The sequence below is a fragment of the Lepidochelys olivacea genome (assembly GCF_965140295.1).
Source record: "Lepidochelys olivacea isolate rLepOli2 genome assembly, chromosome: 1".
Taxonomy (NCBI): Eukaryota; Metazoa; Chordata; order Testudines; family Cheloniidae; genus Lepidochelys; species Lepidochelys olivacea.
The window spans coordinates 45,426,236-45,450,638 of record NC_140411.1 but is presented as its reverse complement, the minus strand read 5'-3'; the positions used below and the strand labels follow the sequence as shown (position 1 = coordinate 45,450,638).

Genomic DNA, 24,403 nt, shown 5'->3' with positions numbered 1-24,403 from the left:
AAGTGAAACAGCTGAGTTATTAAATAATGTGAAGAATTGAAGCAGAGGTTCTTTAATATTTTCTGGAAGTGATGTGTACTTATGTTAAACCTGCTTGGTTTTTTTGGATAGCATCTATATTGATTCAGATAGATGTGGTTTTTTTAAGAAATCATTTAAGTCATTTTTAACTGAAGTAATTTTCAAAGGGATTTTTAAAAAACGGCACCCTGTCATTCACCATCAGAATTTAACTTTTTGCCATATAATGTATTGAGAATAATTATAATTGGGTACTTTCAAAGCACAAGTAAGGCTCAGTGTAATTGTTTTATAAAATGTTTAATCATGAAAATTTTACTGTGCTTTCTGCAGTGAACCTCAGGCAATGTGCTATATTGAAACATCTAATCTTGATGGGGAGACTAATCTTAAAATACGACAGGTAAAATCACATTTATTTTGTTAGTGTATAATGTTAACTAGAAAGTCCTGTTTAGCAGTTAGGAAAGGGAGCTGGGTGTGAGGAGATCTGGATTCTAAATGCAGCTGTATAACTCTTGACTAGTTACTTATGCTCTCACTGCCAGTTTCTGCATCTGTTGAATGAAGGTGGTGGTAATTGCTGTACAGATTTGTTGAGAGACTGAATTAAAGAGAGGCATGGTCCAGTGGATTTAAACATGGGAATGGACATCAGGAAGATCCTGGCTATGATGCTTACGTCTAGTGTGGCCTTCAAACAAATATTTAACTTCTCTGTCTCACTTTCCCCCACTCTAATAACAGCAGTATTCTTCCCAGGGCTGCTGTAATTACATGCTTGGTAAGTGCTTTAAACATGAATTTAGTCTCTCTCCATCTTACAGGACCTGCATTTGATGACCTTCAGGTCATGTTGCAAAGCGTATGGGCCTGATTCTCATTTACACTGTGGCTGCTTTGTACAACCCTGGCCGTGTAAATAAACCTTTAAAGAGTGTGAATTAGACATATACACTTCCAGGCTTCTTTACACCGCCAGAGAGATGTAAAGGTGAATCAGGGCCTGTGTATTTTCCCGGGCTTTCTCTGACTCCTAAGTGTGAGCACCTCAGACTTTGGGTGGGGAGCAGCATGGAGCAGGAGATTGGTACTTTTGTGTGAGTAAAAATAATTAACTGAGACTCTTATGCACATCCTGCTTAAGGGGATCCCAGTAATTACAGAGCGAGAGGCCAAGCTCCCACCATCCTCCTGCCCATCCCCAATACCCCATGCCGTGGTTTATCAGAGCTGATGCAGAACCTTTGGTGTGTGGAGTCCCCTTACATGCCCTCTCCATAGCATGTGCAGCATGGATACAGTGGCTGTTCTGTACCAAGGGGCATCAGTCACGCTGTGCCCATGGTAAACTTCACCAGAAGGACACATTTTATTTTATGCAAATATATCTGTAAAATATAAGAGAATGTTTAGAGGTGAGAAAATAAGTTTCTACTTTAAATGTTTGGGAAATGTAAAGTTATCAGAGAAGAGAAAAAAAGAAAAGGATGGATCCGATGAAGTGAGCTGTAGCTCACGAAAGCTTATGCTCAAATAAATTTGTTAGTCGCTAAGGTGCCACAAGTACTCCTTTTCTTTTTGTGAATACAGACTAACACAGCTGCTACTCTGAAACCTGTCATTATGCAAGTCAGAGAAGAGGAGTTACAGATTCTCTTCTTACTTACCCCGGTGTTAGTGGGGAGTAACTCCATTTAGACACTGCAGCTGCTCAAATCTAAAACTAATGTGTGAGGAGAATCAGGGCATTGAGCACATTAAGATGCAGTTTCATGGGATTGCAGCATACCCCTGACAGTATCAAAGCAGCACTTAGAAACCTGTGTACTTGTTGTCACGGAGTCCCCGGGCGATGCTCTGGAACTGCTCCCTATGAAGCCAGTCAGGACTCTGGGGAAGTCTCCTTTCTGCTAGCAGACTGTCTTCAGGACTCACAGCTCACACAACTTCCACCTTCCTGGGTCTGACCTCGGAGCGTTCAGCATCCTCTGCCCCTCCGTGCACTTCCCACAGCGAGTCCGTCCAGGCAGGGTCCTGGGGAAGCCAGAGGGTCCTGCACCCCAACTTCGTAGTCAGACGTGACTCTCAGCCAGCCAGCTAGTAAAACAGAAGTTTATTAGACAACAGGAACATGGTCTAAACCAGAGCTTGTAGGTGCAGAGAACAGGACCCCTCAGCTGGGTCCATTTTGGGAGGCAGTGAGCCAGACAACCCCATCTGCACTTCACTCCATGTCCCCAGCCAGCCCCAAACTGAAACTCTCTCCAGCCCCTCCTCCTCTTGGCTTTGTCCCTTTCCCAGGCCAGGGGGTCACCTGATTCCTTTGTTCTCCAACCCTTTAGCTCTCACCTTGCAGGGGGGAAGGGCCAGGCCATCAGTTGCCAGGAAACAGGGTGTTGGCCATTCTCGGTGTCCAGACCCCTGCACACACCTGCCCTCTAGGGCTCTGCAACGATCATACACCCTTATCCCACCACCTAGATACTTAAGAACTGCATAGGGGAAACTGAGGCACCTCCACAATATTCAGAGGAAACAGTAAGAAAAGTCCTGCTTCGTCACATCTCTCCCCCCTTCGAGACCGAACTGAACGGGGTCACTTTTGCCGGTGACCCGGGGAAGTTCGAAGCCACCAGCATTCCCATGGATGCCCCAGCATCTCTCCTGTTCCTTGATGGGAGTTACACCAGGCCCTTCCAGTTTCACGCCCTCCCTTAGGTCGTGGTGGTCGATAGCACTCGCATGCCTCATGTGGGAAGGTTTATGCAGCCCGTGCCCTTTTGCCACCCCAAAACCCCCGGGGGTCAAACTGGGATAGGGTCTTCTCTCAGCGCTCCAGTCTGGAGGCCTGCAATTTGGGCTCTGTTGGTTAAGAGCCCCCATCTTGGCCTGGGCCACATACTGTTCACTTACAGAACTAGCATGGAGACATCCTTTTCTCCACAACCTTGTCTCCCCAACAAGCTGGCCAAACACAGCCACTTGGTTATAGGACTGTTTAACTTTCTTAACAGCTTTCACTTCATCTGAGACCTTCTCAAAGCTGTCCACACTGGATCTTTCAACAGGAAAGTCAGTGGCTTCATTCACAATAGAAAATTTCTGGCTGTTAGGAACTGAAACTTTCTTGATTAAATCACTTTCACACCCTTCAGTTGCAATAAACTGCTTGCAAATACTACTATGAGGATTCCTTTCCCTAGGGCTTTTCTATGCAACAGTTCACCCTTCACAGAAATTCAGCCCTTACCCTCTTCACCTAGGGCTTGCTCTAGAGGAACACTTTCCTGAGCAACAACAGACTCTTTCTGGGTCTCACTTACATCCAGAATTACCTCTGGCCCATCAGGAGGATTCCTACACAATCCCCTTTCAGGCAAACTTACAGACTTCCTAGGTAAAAGGTTAGAAGCAGTCTCCTTCCCTTTGCCACACACAAGTTCAGGAATCTTTTCCTTCTTGCTACAGGTTTCCACATCCTCAGTAGGTAACACAATCAAATCACCTTTCTGTTCTCCTTGTGCCCTGGCTAGGATCTCACCCTGATTAGACAGAGTTGCTACACTCTTTCCCAACAACACACTAGCAATGGGCAAAATACAAGCACCAGAATTGTCTGGTCTCTGGGATTTTACATAGACACTAACTGGATGCGACCTAGTTACAGTGCCAGTCTCCCTAGCAGACACAAACTTAGGACCATTCCCTTCATAGAATCATAGAATCATAGAATATCAGGATTGGAAGGGACCTCAGGAGGTTATCTAGTCCAACCCCCTGCTCAAAGCAGGACAAATCCCCAACTAAATCATCCCAGCCAGGGCTTTGTCGAGCCTGACCTTAAAAATATCTAAGGAAGGAGATTCCACCACCTCCCTAGGTAACGCATTCCAGTGTTTCACCACCCTCCTAGTGAAAAAGTTTTTCCTAATATCCAACCTAAACCTCCCCCACTGCAACTTGAGACCATTACTCCTTGTTCTGTCATCAGCTACCACCGAGAACAGTCTATATCCATCCTCTTTGGAACCCCCTTTCAGGTAGTTGAAAGCATCTATCAAATCCCCCCTCATTCTTCTCTTCCGCAGACTAAACAATCCCAGTTCTCTCAGCCTCTCCTCATAAATCATGTGTTCCAGTCCCCTAATCATTTTTGTTGCCCTCCACTGGACGTTTTTCAATTTTTCCACATCCTTCTTGTAGTGTGGGGCCCAAAAATGGACACAGTACTCCAGATGAGGCCTCACCAATGTCGAATAGAGGGGAACGATCACGTCCCTCGATCTGCTGGCAATGCCCCTACCTATACGTTCCAAAATGCCATTGGCCTTCTTGGCAACAAGTGCACACTGTTGACTCATATCCAGCTTCTCGTCCACTGTCACCCCTGGGTCCTTTTCTGCAGAACTGCTGCTGAGCCATTTGGTCCCTAGTCTGTAGCGGTGCATGGGATTATTCCATCCTAAGTGCAGGATTCTGCACTTGTCCTTGTTGAACCTCATCAGATTTCTTTTGGCCCAATCCTCTAATTTGTCTAGGTCCCTCTGTATCCTATCCCCCCCCTCCAGCGTATCTACCTCTCCTCCCAGTTTAGTGTCATCTGCAAACTTGCTGAGGGTGCAATCCACACCATCCTCCAGATCATTTATGAAGCTATTGAACAAAACCGGCCCCAGGACCGACCCTTGGGGCACTCCACTTGATACCGGCTGCCAACTAGACATGGAGCCATTGATCACTACCCGTTGAGCCCAACAATCGTGACAGCTTTCTATCCACCTTATAGTCCATTCATCCAGCCCATACTTCTTTAACTTGCTGGCAAGAATACTGTGGGAGACCATGTCAAAAGCTTTGCTAAAGTCAAGGAACAACACGTCCACCGCTTTCCCCTCATCCACAGAGCCAGTTATCTCGTCATAGAAGGCAATTAGATTAGTCAAGCATGACTTGCCCTTGGTGAATCCATGCTGACTGTTCCTGATCACTTTCCTCTCCTCCAAGTGCTTCAGAATTGATTCCTTGAGGACCTGCTCCATGATTTTTCCGGGGACTGAGGTGAGGCTGACTGGCCTGTAGTTCCCTGGATCCTCCCCCTTCCCTTTTTTAAAGATGGGCACTACATTAGCCTTTTTCCAGTCGTCTGGGACTTCCTCGGATCACCATGAGTTTTCAAAGATAATGGCCAATGGCTCTGCAATCACATCCGTCAACTCCTTTAGCACTCTCGGATGCAGCGCATCCGGCCCCATGGACTTGTGCTTGTCCAGCTTTTCTAAATAGTCCCAAACCGCTTCTTTCTCCACAGAGGGCTGGTCACCTACTCCCCATGCTGCGCTGCCCAGTGCAGCAGTCCAGGAGCTGACGTTGTTCGTGAAGACAGAGGCAAAAAAAGCATTGAGTACATTAGCTTTTTCAACATCCTCTGTCACTAAGTTGCCTCCCTCATTCAGTAAGGGGCCTACACTTTCCTTGACTTTCTTCTTGTTGCTAACGTACCTGAAGAAACCCTTCTTGTTACTCTTAACATCTCTTGCTAGCTGCAACTCCAGGTGTGATTTGGCCTTACTGATTTCACTCCTGCATCCCCGAGCAGTATTTTTATACTCTTCCCTGGTCATTTGTCCAATCTTCCACTTCTTGTAAGTTTCTTTTTTGTGTTCAAGCCCAGTTCCAAGTCCTTTTCCTTAGGAGCTTCTCTTAGGTGTTCAGTTGTGGGAGAGTGAAGAACAACAGATGATGTCACTCCCTGCCTTATATAGCTTTAGCATATGGCAGGAACCCTTTGTCCCAAACTCAGTTTGTGGAAAAACACTGGTATCCAAGATGAAATTCTGTGTCATGTGGCCTGGTCACATGCCCTTGCATACCTTGCTGAGTCATAGCAACCATTACTTACAAGCTGTTTGGAGCATTCTCAGGGATGTTTACTAGGTGGGGCATAAGCTTCTCCTAAAGCCTATTGTTTTTCCTAATAGCCCTTTACCTTGAGTGGGCCCTTCATAGCCGACTATCTAGACTGGAAGCATTTTGCCTAGTGGGTGTCACCCAGGTGTGATTACATGTGAAATACAGATATGTAGTCAATATTCATAACTTCCGGTACAAAAATGATACATACATACAAATATGATAATCATATTTAGCAAATCATAAATTTTCCAGTGACACCTCACATGACCCATCTTGTACAAAATGCATCATCATAATGCCATTGTAACTTACAATTCATATTTGAAAACCTTTATATTTGCCTGCATTTTAATTTTGTTTGAGAAACTGTGGTTGTATCTACAGGTCTGATACCAAGGACAGTAGTCTGGGGAAGAATCCTCTGCAGATTATATTTATATATGGGTCACTGCATTTAAAAAATGTGGACCTGATTCTCTAACTGCCTTGCAACGTGGAGTCTCACTTGAGCAAACAAGATGGAAAATGGGTTTATGGCAGTGATTTACACTCACTTTCCACTCCCTTCACTCAAGGGTAACTTTTGACACTAGGCAAAAAGCAGTGAAGAATCAGGCATGTGGTTTCTAAATTTCAGAAAATTGCATGTTAGGGTATGGCTATTGATACCTATGATAAATCTTACACTGCCCTCCCAATAAGTTAATACATTGGGTTAAATTCTTGGCTGCGATATGCAGTCTTCACTGAGTGCAATAGGATGGGGGAGCTGCAAAGGAGCTGGATGCAGTTCCTCGATCCTGGGGGCAAGAGAGGACCAGTTTGACACTCCGCATAGTTTAAGTCAAGATTGGATGTTTTCATGAAAGAGATGCTCTAGGAATTATTTTGGGGAAGTTCTGTGGCATGTGCTATACTGGGTGGGCAGACTAGATAACAATGATCCCTTCTGGCCTTGGAATCTATTAATCTGTGGTGAGTTAGCAATCAACCCTGAGCAAGGGCAGAGCATGGTTTTAGTGCCCCAGGAGCGGCCCTGGAGGGAGAGTGGGACTTAGCATACATGTGTCAAAAAGCTACATTGCCCCGTGTAGGGGTGGGGGGAGGGCAGAACCAAAGCTGCTCTCATTCCTTGTTTCTTCCCACTCCCTCCTGCCCACTTGTGCCGAGTGGGGGAACGTAACAGCGCTGTGAAGACTGTTTTCTGTGCACCGCTATGAATGGTTGTAGGGGCAGCTGGCTCAAGCTAGTAAGGAGGTGCCTTATGCCACTTTACTGCCTTGAGCGACCATGCAAGCTAGGGCAAAATCTGGTCCTTATTAAGTCAGCAATTTCTGTGGGGCTACAGAGCCCCTGAATCCCATAAGCAGCAGAAGAAGCTCGACTACTAAGTCAATGTACTAAGCTATGCCTCTGTCTCTCACTTGTTGGGATACATTATAGAACAAAATGTTGAAAATTAAACTAACAAGAAAAGTTGAATTGACAAGCATCTCCTCTGGCTTGGTCTCTTGCAGGGGTTGACTCAAACTGCTAGTCTGCAGTCGAGAGAAGACTTGATGAAAGTGTCTGGGAAGATAGAATGTGAAGGACCCAACCGTCACCTCTATGACTTCATTGGAAACTTACGCTTAGATGGCCAAAGGTATCAACTTTACTGAAAGACTACAGTTGTCTTCTGTTAAGAAATATGTCTAATGTGTATCTGTGCACTGTGGCCTCCTTGGCAACATAGAAAGAACATAAAGGTATTTCTATGGGTGACTGCTAACTGGTACATGGGCCGGATCATCAGCTACTGTAAAATGGTGTAGCTCTATTGACTTCAATGGACAGTCTTTACCTTAAGTGGTAGAGGCCTGTGAGTTCTGGAACTAGAAGATGAGGGTTCAGTGTTCCCTCTAATTTTTCACACCCATGTGCAGAATGAATTTTATGTGCACCAGTATGGAGGTGATGTGTGACACATAACAAAATTAATGTGGTAGGGGTGGAGTCGAGGAGTTTGGAGTGTGGGAGGGGGCTCAGGACTGGGGCAGAAGGTTGGGGTGCAGGGGTGTGAGGACTCCCCCAGCTCTCTCTCCCCGCAGCACCTGGGCTGGTGGGGAGAGGCACCCCTCTCTGCTGTGGCAGCTCTGGGGCTGGGGCTGCAAGATAGGCACCCCTCCCCCGGTCCCTGCAGGTCCGGGCTGGGGCTGGGTTTGGGGAGGGCCGGCCGGGTTCGGGCCAGGCCGTCCAGGTTTGGGGTCGGGCCGGGCCGCCCAGGGTTGGGCTGGGGTAGCGGCGCCCTGTCCATGGCAAGTCTGGGCCGTGCCATAGTTGGGGCCAGGGGTAGGGCTAGGTTGGGGCTGGGGGAGGGGTGCCCTCCCCCAGCCACGACAGCTCCCTGGTTCCCTGAGCGCCTGTGCTGCATGAAATAGGCCGCTGCGCGACCGCGCAGCTTACAGAGAACTTAGCCAGGGTTCCAGTCCCACTTTGCAAATGATGCATGTTTATTATGGGAGAAGTGAGAGTCCCTTCATAGTTGAGCTTGCAGCCACAGTTCCTTTTTAAGGGTAATTTAGTTCCCTCTTGTAACTCTTAAAAGAAAAAGCTTCATGCTTCAGATGTATAAATTCAAGTATTATAATCCATAGAAATTAAAGTGCTTTAAAAAGAAGTGTCATTATGCTCATTTTATAGGTGGGGAAACTAAGGCCTGTTCTACACTAGAAAATCCAGTGTAATTAAGCTGACCTAAGCTCCAGTGTAAACAGTGCTAGGTTGATGGAAGAATTTTTCCGTTGACCGAGCTACCCCCCTGTCGGGGAGGTGGATTACCTACAGTGATGGGAGAACCCTTCCCACCAGCACAGATAGTGTCTACACTGAAGCGCAGTGATTCAGCTGTGCTGCTGTTTAGCATTTCAAGTGTAGATGCCCTCAGGCGCAGAGAGATGAAGTGCCTTGCCCCAGGTAACACAGCAGGCTAGTGGCAGAGTTGAGAATAGCACTTGCCTCCCCTCGGACAGTCCACTGGATCATGCTGCTTTCTGAAAATGTTTGTTACTTAGTGACTAAGTACTTTTTAAGATTAAAAGTCTTTGTAGTGGCTCATTTTTGAAAAGTTTGCCAATTGTCTAGTGCTGTTTATGTCCCTCTGTTTGCTCAATAGAAATCACATTAGCTGGAGTGTTATTTAGGGCAACCTTGAGGCTGTTCTATAATATGCTGGATGACAAACTGGGAACTGTAGCCAGCTCCTTTGCAGCTCCCGCACTTTGCTGCACTGTGCAGAGACTGGAAGACAGTCGAGGAATGAACTCAATGTATTTATTTATGGGTGGGCAGTGGCAGATTTATGCTGGAGGTCCCAGACTATTCATTTCCTTCGAAGTGCTGGGTTTTGTAAATGATGTGAAAGGGGAGTAACAAGAAAAGAAGTATGTGTTCATATAATGAAAAATAACTTTCTTGAATTAGAGTATCTTTAGAGTCATTTAAAATATCTGTTCTTATTTTTTTCTTTGTTCTTGGCTTCTAGTCCGGTTCCCATTGGGCCTGACCAGATCTTGCTGAGAGGTGCACAACTTAGAAACACCCAATGGGTCCTGGGAATAGTTGTATACACAGGACATGACACAAAGCTCATGCAGGTAAAATGGATTGGAAATAATAACTCGTGTGTGTTTTGATGGAACTCAGTATTCTCTCTTTCTGTATTCTGCCTGTCCTTATGAGTTGATTATGCAAAATAAAGTGTCTTGCATTACAAATACAATGACTTAGCATCCAGAAGCCTCGAGTGAGATTGGGACTCCACAGTGCTGGGTGCAGTATGTGCACTTAGTACCTGCCAGGAAGAGCTTACAACATACATTTTATACATGATTAAGGTTAAGATTTTGTCATAATTATTTTTAGTAAAAGTCATGGACAGGTTGCAGTCAATAAACAATAATTCATAGAAGCCTGAGCCCTGCTGCCCAAATGCGAGGTGGAGGGTGACAGCTTGAACCCCGCTGCCCAGGGCTCACCCTGTGGCACAGGGCTGATTGCCTGAGCCCTGCCGCACAGAGCTGACAGCCAAAGTCCCATTGCCTGGGGCTTAAATTCTGGAGGTCACCAAAAATCATGGAATCTGTGACAGACTCGTTTCCTTATACATGATATATAGTACTAACTATTTTTAATCTAAATTTATAAAGTAAGTGCCATTGCAGCCTTCCCAGAGCACCACGGTAATGCAAGCTTTTCCTGACTCTCACGCAGAGAAGTATAGTAACAAGGAGAAGTAATGTCAACGGTGACTCTGCAGTATATCCCTGTTCACTTTCTGGAACAAGCAATCTTCTGTGGGCTGTAATCTAGGAAGAAATTATCTACTTCTAGAACAATAAATCCACTTAAAACCTTTCCATGCATTAATATGTGCCCTGATCCTGCAAGTAGTTCTATTCAGCCAGGTTCCACCAGACTTTAGTTCAGCTCATTTAAGATTTAAGGCTATAAAAGACAACTATACTTGGCTACTGTTTAACTGTGTCTAAAAACTTGCAGTGCACAAGAGCTGAGGGGAAGATATAAGGAGCATTTTCCCTCTTAGAGCCCTGTGCAGAAACTAGAGAAAATTCCAATCCCTGCATTCTTTTGAGGACAGTAACTGCTGCTCTCTGCTAGTGTTCCCCTGAGAGCTAGACCAGGGGTGGGCAAACTATGGCCCAGGGGCTGTATACAGCCCTCCAGGCATTTTAATCCGGCCCTCAAGCTCCTGCCGGGAGGTGGGGTGGGAGCAGGGTCTGGGGCTTGCCCCACTTCACGCAGCTCCCAGAAGCAGCAGCATGTTCCCTCCTCCAGCTCCTACACGTAGGGGCAGCCAGGGGGTTCTGCACGCTGCCCCCACCCCAAGCACTGCCCCCTCAGCTCCCATTGGCTGGGAACTGTGGCCAATGGGAGCTGCAGGGGCAGCGCCTGTGGACAGGGCAGCGTGCAGAGCCGCCTGGCCGCACCTCCCCTCCTTGAGATAAGCGCCACCCGGAGCCTGCATCCCGATCCCCTCCCACGCCCCGACCCCCTGCACCAGTCTTGATCCCCCTCCTGCCCTCCAAATCCCTTGGTCCCAGCCCGGAGTACCCTCCCGCACCCTGAACTCCTCATTTCTGGCCCCACACCAGAGCCCACAACCCAAGCCAGAGCCCTCACCCCCTCCTGCACCCCAACTCCCAATTTTGTGAGCATTCATGGCCTGCCATACAATTTCCAAACCCATATGTGGCCCTTGGGCCAAAAAGTTTGCCCACCCCTGAGCTAGACCCTCAGAGGCAGGGACATGGTCTTGTTCTTTACCTGCCTTGGCCATCAGAGTGGGATGAATAGGCTGGAGGGAGTGTGCTGAGCCCTCAGAAGAGATTGAGCATAGTACATGTCCCCTATGTCTGACTCACAACAGTAGTCTGTTAATCTCTGTGTGTCTGTGTTTGTGTATATAATACCACCATAGTGGCTAGGGGCCCTAGTCATAGACTTTGCATAAATACAATATTTAACTGGTTGGGGATGGAGTTTGAGAACAAAATAGCTAAGTCCACTGTTTTAAGACTCTGAAAATTAACTGTGTGCCAAAGAACTAAGAAGAACAGTCCCACTTTTGTAGTTATTGTAATATTATTTAGCAGTTTTTCTCACCATTTGCTATTGTTATTGCCATACTTAAACCAATTCTCAAGGCTGTTTCTGCTTTTGTTCAGAATTCAACCAAAGCCCCTTTGAAGAGATCAAATGTGGAGAAGGTGACCAACATGCAGATTCTGGTTTTGTTCTGCATTCTTCTGGTTATGGCCCTTGTGAGTTCTGTGGGTGCCTTACTCTGGAACAGAACACACGGCGAAGTCATCTGGTACCTTGGTTCAAATGGTGAGAGTTTGATTGCAGGTGGCCTATTGTCTATGTGTTAAAACAGTGAGAGCTTATAAATTTTGAGGATTCTGCAGAGCATGCCAGGCCATTTATCTTTGCCAAATAAATGCAGAGAGGCCCATAAATAAAAATCAAAGCCAGCAGCTAACTTTATTTGACAATGTATTCTAGAAACAGACTGCAGTAACTATGGAGCCCAGCTTGCCTGCGAATGTGCTGTTGAGGGATGCAAGATGTTCCCCACTCCCAAGGTTTGAGAATGCTGCTAGGCAGCTGTCCAAAAATAAAGGGGGATGTGAGACAACAAGAAGGAGAGTCAAATGCCAAGGGCCCCATACAGCAGTGCAAAATGCCACTCAAAGATGACCGAAAGGCTCCTTATTTCAGTTATGAAAAATTGTTTGGGGCAGTGTAACTTACTGAATTGGATACGGGATTTGTGGTATCATCCTCCTCTCTGTCTCTCAATCCTTTTGTCTACATACTTCAGCCACAACCTCTTTTCACCAGATCCTAGGCTGGTGTAAAGTGTCATAACTCCACTGGCTTTAATTTAATGCTGATTTATGTCAGCTGAGGATCTGTCCCTCTGCGTTTTAGTTAGCCCATCTATAAATTGGAGGAGATGATCTCCCCTATATGGATATCCTGAAGATTAATGTTCACACACTAAGAATTATTGCTGTCTTTGTATTTGCTGGACCAGGCTGTTCTAGCTTACAACAGACGGGGTAATTTTGCAATTGCAAATCTCTGATCCTGTATAGTGTGTGTGTTTCATTTAAGGACTCCATTTTTCTTCCTTTTTGCTATCTCTATTTACTTATGAGATTAAATAGTAATACAAAGGTATGGATATTGTGAAAACACTTCAAGATAGAATATAAGTCATTCTGCAGGAGAGAGATTTTTGGCATTTCAATTTATATTACAATCAGCTACAAAATGTGCAAGACATTGGCTGTTGTGTTACTGACACTATCTTGGGATGCAGACCTAAATAAATAAATGTCACTGGAATTGTGTAAATCTTTTACTGGCAGTGGTAAAACCGCTGGCAATGGCTGAGCTGTCATCTGTTTCAGATGAACTGCAATTATGGTACCTTTACTGAAAAAGATCCAATCTTTGAGGAGGAGTGGAGTGGCATTGATAGCAGGCTATACAGATCTTAAGACACATTCTTCATTGAACGAGCTTTGTCTTCAGTTTATGGCAATCATGTTCTTTCCATCTTAATCACTGTTACTGCTACTAGAGGGTGTTTTCTTAAAAAATAGTGTTGCCAGGTTTAATAAAAATTCTATACAGGAAAAATATGAAACACAAGATATCTAAATGACTGAAGGAAGCAGTGATGAAGAGAAACAAATGGAATATGATTTGTAATGGAGAGTACTCAAAGGTTATAGGGACTGATCTCACAAACTGGTGTAAATTGAGAAAAACTTTGCTGAAATCAATGTAGTATCATTCCTGAAAAACAGGTATAACTGAAGTCAAGATATGGCTCACAAGTATTGTCTCACCTAGGGAGATGCATTTTCAAAGCAGTCTCATGAGTTACACACATAGAACCAGTCATTCTTTCTTATTGTCGGAAAAGGGGAGTATACTTTATTCTTTCAAAATCAAAACTTCAAACCTGGGTGCCTAACCAGAGTGCCTAATTCTCACAAATGTCTGGGTAGAAAAAAACTTCTTTTCCCATTAAGCTTGCCTCTTGGTTTTAGTTAGAGGCTGATCCAAGCTGCAGAAGATTCTTCTCCAGATCTGGATTTTAAACACTCCCAAGTTCAGAAGCATTTGGACCCAGATTTTCGTTTAGCCTGTCATAAATATTGGCCATTTAAAAATTTAGATTTAAACTAGATTTCAAAACTTCTGAGCATTCAGGGGTGTTCATCTCTGGCTCTCAACTCTGCCTTTTCAGTTTTCTCCCAGATTCATTTGCCTGGATTCTTCAGTTCCCATACTTTTAAATGACTGTTTTTCTTATGCTCAGTTGTACTGGTTATTTCTATGCATTTATTTGGGCAACTTATCTAGCATATTCAGTGCTGGTAAAACCATTTTATTTGGATACCTTATTTAGTTTTAATTACACAACTCTTTGATTGTGATCTTTTTTGAATTCTCACCAGAGTGAATAGTTTACCGAACTTGCCAACACTGGAAGCTATAAATACAGATATTTGGTGAAAATAATTGGGACACACCTTCTAACTCTATTAACATATGTGGAACAAAACCAGCTTTTTGGAGAGTCAGAGTGAAAATATGCTGCTAGAAACAATATCTGTGGCTCTTCAGTGGGGACAGATGGTGTGTATACAGGATTACCAGATCCCTTTGGACTATGGAATATTGCACTTCTAGTAACCTGCTTACAGAACTGAAAATAAACTCAGTTACTCACAAATCTAAATCCCATGTTTCACACAGTGTCCATGTAGCATAGCTAGCCTTTCCCTTTTTATGAATTTGGATGTAATATGTGTAGGGCCCTACCAAATTCACAGTCCATTTTGGTCAATTTCACGGCCACAGGATTTTAAAAATGTTAAATTTCATGATTTCAGCTATTTAAATCTGAAATTTCCTGGTGTTGTCATCGTAGGGATCCTGACCCAAAAAGGAGTTGGGGGGGGGTCACAAGGTTATTGTAGGAGGGGTTGCGGTACTGTTAGCCTTACTTCTGCGCTGCTGCTGGTCGCGGTGCTGCCCTTAGAGCTGGGCATCTGGAGAGCGGCGGCAGCTGGCCAGGAGCCCAGCTCTGAAGGCAGAGCCACCGCCAGCACCAGCACAGAAATGAGGATGGGGGCATGATTTGATATTGCCACCCTTCCTTCTGCGCTGCTGCCTGCAGAGCTGGGCCCTCAGTCAGCAGCCGCCGCTCTCCAGCCACCCAGCTCTGAAGGCAGCAGCGCAGAAGGAAGCATGGCATGGTATGGTGTTGCCACCTTAGTTCTGCGCTGCTGCTGGCGGTGGCTCTGCCTTTTTTTTATGTAAAAAGTCTTCTTTTGTTTCTCATCTTTAAAAACAACACATTGGGTGAGATTTTCACTTTTCAGTGCTATTTTATTCTATTCAGGTTCTTACACCATGCTATCTGAGCACTTGTTATGGGAGGGGAACCAGGATAAAGAAGTTATGTGCACCGTGACAGCTCCTGGGGGCATTGCGTCTGATGGGCTTGATTCTGATCTCCATTGCACCATTTTTTACATTTTTTTTCCGAAAGTTAACTGGAGTTTGTCCTGAATTTGTACTGGTGTAAGTGAGATCAGGATAAGGACCACGGTGTCCAGGAGTGTACACAAACAGCATAGTCTACAACCATCAATAGAATGAAGCATGCTGGCAGGAGTGGAGTGGGGCAGGGCCATGACCTTGATTTAGTTTTGCCCTGCCCATTGCTGGCATTGCTTTCTGCACTGGAACCTTGTGTGCCATGAAAGCAAGAAGCAAGATTTTGCTTGTCTCCTGTGTAGGGGCTCAAGGTGGAAGGTAAATGCTTTGAGCCCTCACCTACCCACATAAGGGTAGACACAATGTAGCCCTTTTCAATAAATTGAATAAATTCAATAAATTGAAAAGGTCTGTTTTGTGGAGAACATAGATGTTCATCTGTTTATGCCATTGGTTTTAAATGGGAACTCTCCACAGTATGAACACTGTAAAACTGCATGGTTGATTGAATGCGAACACATGCCTTGTTAGTGACCTTACCCTATACCTTTCGGTCCACAGAAGAGCTCTATGTCAATTTTGGATACAATCTGCTAACATTCATAATCTTGTACAACAACCTCATTCCCATCAGTCTCCTGGTGACCCTGGAAGTCATCAAGTTTACTCAGGCTCTTTTTATAAACTGGGTAAGTAGCAAGAACAAAAAGTTGGTTAATAAATTGTGGTTTTGAATGTCGCATTGGTGTAAAACCCTTAAAATTAAGGTTTCAGAGTAGCAGCCGTGTTAGTCTGTATTCGCAAAAAGAAAAGGAGTACTTGTGGCACCTTACAGGCTCTAAGGTGCCACAAGTACTCCTTTTCTTTTTCCTTAAAATTAAATTTGTCACTTTTTTGTCAGTGTCTCTTTAGTTATTGCCTTTGCGAGACCAATTAATAGTTCAGTGAATCTGGTCAATGCTAGTTTACTGGTTCATGCCACCAGGGCTTGAAAACACCACTTGCCTGTAGAAAGGTTTCCTGCATGAGTGCCATCCACTTCTGCAGTTTCTAAGCTTCCATTAGAAAAAAAGAATAGCTTTTCGCACTTTTGGTTGCTAGGAAAGCCTTCTGAACACGAAATGAGTGTGAACAGGTAGTGTCATCTTCCTGAGCCTTTTGGCAAACTGGTTGTAGTGACTCTTCTGCAACTCATAGGTTTCCTAAGATTCAGCAGAGTGAAAAATGACCACTATCTTGTCATTTTTTCAGTTATCCTATTCAGAACCCTGGGGGCCACTGTGAAAGTAAAACGTGGTCAGGTCACTTTCACTCTGGTGATGCTTGAGCTGCAATGTTTGTCCACAGAGTGCAGGTTGGGAGTGGCTCATGTCACTAAATAGTGACCTCTCTGGTCAGGTAAGGAACTGAAGTGGCAGTTTTCATACGGATTCCCGTTCAGTCCCCTTGGCACAAAGGTGAGGGCTGTGATGTGCCTGGAGGTTGGAAGTTGTGGAAAATGTATCGTGTGCATCTGGCTGGGTGTGTGCATGTGTACAACCTCAGGGCTTCAGCATGGCTGTAGAAAAAGACCTCTAAAAAAGATAACCCCAGATGAAGTTACATTTATTTTGCCTATGCGATTTTTATGTAAGTATAACTGAATCATTTCCAAGCTGAGTCATCTGGAAAATTGCTTCTCGGATTACTGGCACATGCAGTAGGTATTTTTGCAATGTATTCCACTTAAATGCAATGATGTAAACAGAACTGGTTGTAGTACAGGTGAGCAGTTTTTCTGTTTAGAAGTAAGGACTTCTAAGTTGATTAAACTATGTATCTGTTTTCACTTTTCTTTCAGGACATAGATATGTATTATCAAGAAACAGATACACCTGCGATGGCCAGAACATCAAACCTTAATGAGGAGCTTGGGCAGGTGAGAGAACCTCATTGGGAATATCATACTTGTCCTATAACGTAGGAGAAACACATGAAAAGGTACCATAGAAAGGCAATGATTTTCTTATAATAATTATAGGCTTTTCTCTGGTCCACCTCAATGTAATATCTGACCCTGAAATAGGGAAGCTCTATTTTACAGGTAGATAATTGAGCTGCACAGCAAGATTAAGTGACTTGTCCAAGGTCACTTAATTCCTGACTCTGACATAGACGATTTGAACCCAAATCTCCTGCGTCCCAGTTCAGTGCCTGAACCAAAAGACCATCTTTCCTCCTCCAAGGGGCCAGATTCTGCCCTGGAATGTGTATATTTGTCACATTCTGGGGTGTAGTTCAGACCAGTTAAGGGCTGTGTCACCACTTGCCCTGCAAGCTGGGGTGCTCCCAATTCTTTGCTGCTGTAACTCCCAACCTGGGCTCTTCAGAACCAGCCAAACAGCATGCAGGTCACCCCCTGAGTATCTGTGTATAGCTGCAGCCTACTAGCAACACTCCATTCACACTCTGGCTCCCACTAGCCTTGGTTACCACTTGAAGGGTGACCCCCAACACACCCTGCCCTGAATTTTCCCAAAAATGTGTGTTCTGCACTGTCCAGCCCGCTCCTGGACAATACAGATATTAGAAGTCTGTTGCCCTTGCCAGGGGTCAATATTCAACAGTTTGTTTTTTAACTGGAGTTACCCAAATCATTCAGTTTAAACACAACACTGGATTAGTTTTGATTAAAACAAGTTTATTTAACTACAAAGAGATAGGTTTTAAGTGAGTACAAGAACAAGGCAGTAAAGTCAGAAATGGTTACCAGAGAAATAAAGATAAAATGCTTTCTAGTAACTAAAACTTATCGAGCTAGACTTGGTTCTAGGTAAAATCTGTACCACGTGTTCCTAACAACATTGCTTGCCAAATTTTCATGTTAGGGTCCTTCCCAAAATCAAAAGCTAGTGCTTTTGTCATCTTGGGTGAAAGAGAGAAAGAGAGATAGAAAGAGATAATATCCGGAGTGGTTTTGGCCCTCACTTTTATAGTCCAGTCACTCTTTGAAATGCATTTTCCTGATGGCTACCCCTAGATAAAGTTCCTTCCCACTCTGAGGATGGAGACATGGAGTCTGGTGGTGAAAGAGGTTCCATGTTTTTGTCTGTTAAAATGCAGATCGATCTGTCCCTGACTGCCTTTGTTGCCAAAGAATGGCCACTTGATTAATTAAACTTTGATGACACCTGGCTAGAGGTGTCAGCTTGTCCTTTGTCTTTGATAAACAGGCTTACCCCTTCCCCAGACGTGTCTGATAAACACATTTCCATCATCATCTCAGCTTATCTTCATAACTTTACATATAATGTTGCTACCCACATTTCACCATGATATTATTGATCAGCAAGTTATTAGCTTTCAAATGATATGTCACAAGGCATATTTTGTACAAAGATTGTTACAGTAGTGGGAAGGGTTTTAATACAGGGGTGCATTCAGTCAGTGTTCTTCCTGTTAATTTCTGTAGGAGCTGCTGGAGTATATTTGAGGGCACAGTTTGATCTAAAGTGTTGCCTCAGTTTTTATTAAGGTCTGTTTTAGAACATCATAAATCTACTCTGAGGCTGCAGGCTTGTACATGTGACCTCATTGTCCTACAGACACACGGACTGCATGCCATCTATTGAGATATGAGATATTGAACCCTGGTGAGTGTGGTTAACAGCGCTCAATTTTGGAAACCAGGTTGGGGGAAGGGCTGTTTCTTCCTTCACTGACCTCTGTGCAGAGTATTTGCTAGAGATGAGAGATTCATAGATTTAATGTCAGAAGGAAGCATTATGCTCATCGTAGTTCCACCTCCTATGTAACACAGACATAGAATTTCACTCAGTAATTCCTGCATCCTGCACCATAACTTGCAGTTGAAAAACAGCAGACCTTTTTAGAAAGGTGGTGACCTTTTATCTCAGGTCAGTAGATGCATGATTTAATCCCAAAGCTTTCATTCTAATTCAGCACTCTGAATCTCTAATTAAATTGTTCATTAAATCCTAGCTGTCCCTTCTAACTTTCTATAAGACCAGGTGCAAATGTTGTACTCTTTATTCTGCAACAAGGAAAATAGAAAGACATTAGTGAATCTCTCTTCATCCAATTCAGTCATTCCTGAACTGGATGAAGAGCAAGTCACTGTCACGGTTGGGCTGTAGGCAGCCGAACCTAATAGTAGGAGCCCGAGTCCACGGTCACGAGACAGGAGTCAAGAATCAATTGGTTTGGAATACTGGGAGGTCAGAAGCAGGAGAGAAACTGGCGATCAGAACAAGAGACAGGTCAAGTCAGGATACCAGTGGGTCAGAGGTAGAAAACAAACTGAAAGTCAGAAACCACAAGTCAGATGATCTGAGTAAAGGCAGGTCAGAATGCCAAGGGATCAAGCCAGGGAAGCATGAGCAGGTAGTAGGAGCTGGTAGCAGGAAGCACAAGGCCATAGTCTAAAGCAGGGCAGAGCCCACTTGTTCAGATGACCTCCTGGTCCTGCTGTTGGCTTAAGTAGGGTCAGTAGGCCAATCAGCTGCTCTGGGACTCCACCAATCTGGCCTCAGGGATGGCGCCTCCCACTGGGGCTGGGCTTCATGGATCTCAGGTAAGCTGTTGCCAGTAACTGCCAAGTGAGGAGCTGGCATGAAGCTGCTTCCATGAATCTTGCTGGCCCAGGTTTGAAACCTGTGGAGTCATGACACTTGCATTCTGACAAGAGCATTTATTGTAAGTCCTTCGAGGCAGGGACCATCTGTTTTGTTGTGTTTGTACAGGAGCTAGCTCATTGGGGTCCTGGTCCATGACTATGATAATACAAATAATTAGTGATAATAATGATTAATAATGTCTCAACCTATTCTAGTTAGTGTATAAAATATGTGCGGTCGCTCAGAACTTTTCTGTACAATTCTGAATAACAAATAGAATATTTTTCAGAGTTAAGGAACTTCCCAATCAACTTTCCCAAAATAAAATTCCAGAAAATGTGGAGACCTTACAGGCAGAATTTCTATTGTAACATTCAAAAATGTTTATCACTGTTAGATACATATATTCATTATCATTTAACTTTTTAACATGCCAAATCTTTACATTGAAAATTTATAATGGAGCTTTTTATCTAAAGCCCTTTCCCAGCAGAGTTCTAGGCTTGTGCATAGCAGATTTACTGAAAGCACAGTTTTTAACAGGGTGGTTGACACTGTTTTGACTTCTTAGAGTAAGACTGGTCTTTCCCCCATGCCAACAATTTGAATAGTGGGAATTCTGATTTTAATCTGGAATCCTTTGGATCCTCAGGGCTTTCATATCTCGTAATGAAACGTACAGTTTAATTAGGCTAGCATGCATCTAATTTACATATATCTTAATGTATCCATCAGTCCTTGATTTAATTATCATTTGCTTGAGGTAATTAGGTAACTTGTCTTGGGTTTTTTGTATTTTCAATTTGATAGCTGGATCATAAATGTCCCTCTGTCTAAAATGATAATCAGTGCTGAATATATTAGGAGTTACACTGGGTTGGAAGACAGTTTCCATTTTAAGCCCAGTTTTAGGCAACCTCTCTGACATAAAACTTTGAGTGCCTCAGTCTTTGGCTACTCATTCTGAGATATATGAATTTGAGACACCAGTTTACAGGAGGCTTTGAATATCTGTTCTCTGAATTTAAGCCCCCATTAGCTGACTCAAGTTGGGCACTCAAAAGTTGAGGCACACAAAATCACTAGTCATGTTTGAAAAGGTAGGCCTTCATGTTTAGCTGATAGAACAAGTTAATTTTGAGTTGTAGATATTCTAAAATGACCAGGGTATGTAGGTAGGTTGTGGAATTGCAGTCATTGGAGATTTTTAATAATAGGTTAGACAAACACCTGTCAGGGATACTTAATCCTGCCTCAGTGTGGGAGGATGGACTAGTTGACCTGTTGTGGTCTCTTCCAGCCCTTCATTTCTATGAATGCTTTTTTCTTCTGAGGGACATTTTTATAATTTGTTTAAATCAACAGTTTGACTTATCTACAAATGTGTCTTCCGAACTAGGACTCCATAAAAATGTGTGCAATGGACTGACTCTACTTTCTAATGTTTACTTTACCAGTTAAGTTGTTCAAAGCCAAAGAGGGTTACATAAAGTACAAGTTGTAACTGCTCAGCATATAACTAGGGCTGATCAGGTAATATTTGTGGAATAATTTTTAATGTATTTCATGGTAATTCTTGAATAGTCAAGAAATGTAAATTATATGAAATTTTATTAATACAATGAATATATTTTCATTATTAGCCCAGGTCTGTTCTAGAGGCCCCTTTTGAGGCCTCATGAAGATAAGCATATAAGGATTGGTACATTACTTTTAAATAAACCTAAGGAAATCCTAGTACAAAAGCACTGCTAAAATAGAGTTAAGGCTGAGAACAGATCTTTCTTAAAACCAGATTCATAGGAAAATTTAAAATAACAAAATAAGGACATGTTCAAAAATCTGGAAATTCTGTTGAGGATCCAGGGCCAAGTTCCTATGAAAGAAACTTAAGTTTGCCCTGCTGAATGTGTGAGTCACAACAGCATAAGACTTTTGTTTGAAGGTATGAGCCTTTCAGGTTATATCTGGTACAAGGGAATTAATATCCTTATTATAAAGGTGTAGAGGCAGTGATGAGCTGCCAAAATCTTAACAACGGGTTCCCTCCTCAACCCAGGAGGGGGTCATTCATCATCCCCGCCCCCCGGCACTCCTGCCCCATCCATGCCCTCCCCTGTCCCCTGACTGCCCCCAGAACCAGGCAGGAGGGTCTTGTGGGCCACCATAGTGGGTGACCACCCCACCCCTAAGAGCCAGAGGCACCTGCCAGGGGGCGAGGTGGGGAGTCCCGGAGGTGCTTACCTGGGGCAGCTCCCAGGAAGCATCTGGGAGGTCCCTCTGGCTCCTAGGGGTGGGGGAGCGGCTGCTCCCCCACTGATCACATCAAAAGTGGCACCTTAGGTGCTGACTCCCTGGGTACTCCGGGGCTGGAGCACCACAAGGAAAATTTGGTGGGTGCAGAGCACGCACCGGCAGCTCCCCGCCCTGCGCCCGGCCCCAGCTCACCTCACCTCCGCTCCACCTCCTCCCCTGAATGCACCGCCCCGCTCTGGTTCTCCGTGCCCCCCGCCGCCAGCTTTCCACGAATCAGCTGTTTGGTGGGAAGCCTGGGAGGGCTGAGAAGCAGGCGGCGGCTTCCCGCTCAGGCCGAGGGTGGCGGAGGTGAGCTGGGGCGGGGAGTGGTTCCCCTGCGCGCCCCCCGGGTTACCTGCTGCTGCGTGGGCGGCCCTCCTCGCACTCCCCTGCCCCAGCTCACCTCCTCCTCCTGTCAGATATGTGGGAAATGAGCAATGGGACATTGTGGTCTCTTATTCATAACAGGAATGTGAGGAGGTACTGGTCTCCAGCCTGTAAGTGATGGATAGATTTTCAGTTCACAGGACCTCATACAGAATTTTTTTGAATTAAAATTGGTGTTGGATCCTTAACTGAGAATTTACAGACACTTTTTTTTTTAGCATTTTGTTCATTTAAACTTCTGGTGCTATATCTTCAGCTGGTGTAAATCAGCAGAGCTCCACTGATTATAGTGAAGCTCTGACAATTTCTACTCGCTCAAGATCTGGTCCTGACTTGTTTTTAGAGGAAATATATTACCAACATTAACTCTTATTTTAAATATTTTTCCTGGGAATTTGCCTATAGCTTTTGTAAGATAGAACTAATCATCTCTGACAAACTGCAAAAAGTTTGCATTGGCCTGTACTGCTGTATTTCCTAAACATGCATACTTTCTTGTGATGTTTTTTTTTATTTAATGTATATTTTCCTTTTGTTTGGACTGTTCTTCTATGCAAGTTAATCTTGTGAACTTGCTACAATTGTTTCATTTGTATTCTAGGTAAAATACCTGTTTTCTGATAAAACAGGCACGCTAACATGCAATATTATGAACTTCAAGAAATGTAGTATTGCTGGGGTGACATATGGGTAGGTACTATTTCTATAAACTCCCTAGCTTAATCATTCATTTTATTAATTCCGCAAATTGGTATTCTGTTCTGTAACAAAATTAAATTTAACTGTGTGGTTATATTAACAGAAATTCATTTCTGTGCCCATAAAATAAATTGTTAGTTTCTCCTGCAGTATGAATTATGGGACGCAAAGGTTGAAATAATTTAAATGTGATGGTTGAAGGGTTTGTTTGAATAAGATGTTCTCCTCTTCCTCTTACCTAACTGGTTAGAATGAAACAAGTGGTTCTAAATGAGTTTCAGGCCTTTCATCATAGGGTTTTCCTTAGGGGAACCCAATGTTGGGTCAAGACCTTATCCAACTAAAATCATTGACTTCAGCTGAACTAGGATTTAGCCCATCGTTCATATTTAGTGACCAATTCTTTATTCTTTTGTTTGGTAACACTCCCCCAGAAAGGGCAACTACTTCTCATTTTTATGCTGTCTGCTTTAAATTGTTGGGTTTGTTTATTTTTAATACAAAGAATCAATCTGGTTTCTAGCTCCTGGGAACCTGTGCAGGGGTGCATAAACCTCAGTATGGAATCTTCTGTGGCCAAGTTTTTGACATAAAGTCTCTATGTCTTTAATTTCTTCTCTTTTGCCTCTCCTAAAAAACTGGTTATACTTTATGTGGTCTGCCAGTTTGTAAAGCTCTTGTGAAAGTATATGAATTGCCCCATTTGAAATCAATTGCCTATCTGGCCATTTGCACATGTTGTCATGGTAACTGCTTGTACAAATTACACATGCTGTTATTAGTGTGTTCTAGGGCATGTCCCTAGCATTCTGATTCCTTAAAAATCTATCCATTAATGTTGATGGAAATCAGGAAGTGTCCTCAGTATTTAAGGTCCCATCCAAAATAGCCTTTCAGGGTATGTTACATGGTATTTAATTTAAGTCTTTGGAAGGAGGAAGGTTAAATCTATGCTACAATTTGATAAAAGTTTCCAGGGTATTAGTGTTTCAAACCTGGGTTTTTTTTAACCACTTAGCTCTATGTTGTCATATACTCCCTTTCTTTTATCAAACTAGCCAATAATTATACATTTTTTCCTTCTTTTAGTCACTTTCCAGAGTTGGAAAGAGAACGTTCATCAGAAGACTTCAGGTAATAATCATTGACTGGAACTAGTTTGGGACTATACAAAGGAAGACCTCTAACACATATCTAACACATATGAATGAAAGATTATTGTTTGTCCAAATTTTAGAGCCAGAATGGAAAAGTCCAAGGGATATAGTCACTTCTGAATTGTCTGCCCCACATGGCTGTGTCCACTTACAGTTAGGGTGCAGAGGTGGAACTTAGATTTTGTCTGAGGCACTGAGGCCAGTCGGTAGAGCCCCCAAAGTGGG

The 24,403-nt window shown here is 43.8% G+C and overlaps 1 protein-coding gene across 3 annotated transcripts in view; it reads left to right on the top strand.

The window, feature by feature from the left end:
* Positions 1 to 24,403, top strand: part of ATP8A2 (ATPase phospholipid transporting 8A2) — a 690,440-nt gene that overhangs the window by 144,822 nt on the left and 521,215 nt on the right. For all 3 annotated transcript variants that reach the window (XM_084650563.1, XM_084650564.1, XM_084650565.1), the window contains exons 8-15: positions 355 to 424; positions 7,455 to 7,582; positions 9,461 to 9,572; positions 11,664 to 11,829; positions 15,586 to 15,713; positions 16,865 to 16,942; positions 22,924 to 23,012; positions 24,111 to 24,155. In XM_084650563.1, the coding sequence (XP_084506689.1) occupies positions 355 to 424; positions 7,455 to 7,582; positions 9,461 to 9,572; positions 11,664 to 11,829; positions 15,586 to 15,713; positions 16,865 to 16,942; positions 22,924 to 23,012; positions 24,111 to 24,155 (816 nt within the window). The remainder of the gene's footprint in view (positions 1 to 354; positions 425 to 7,454; positions 7,583 to 9,460; positions 9,573 to 11,663; positions 11,830 to 15,585; positions 15,714 to 16,864; positions 16,943 to 22,923; positions 23,013 to 24,110; positions 24,156 to 24,403) is intronic.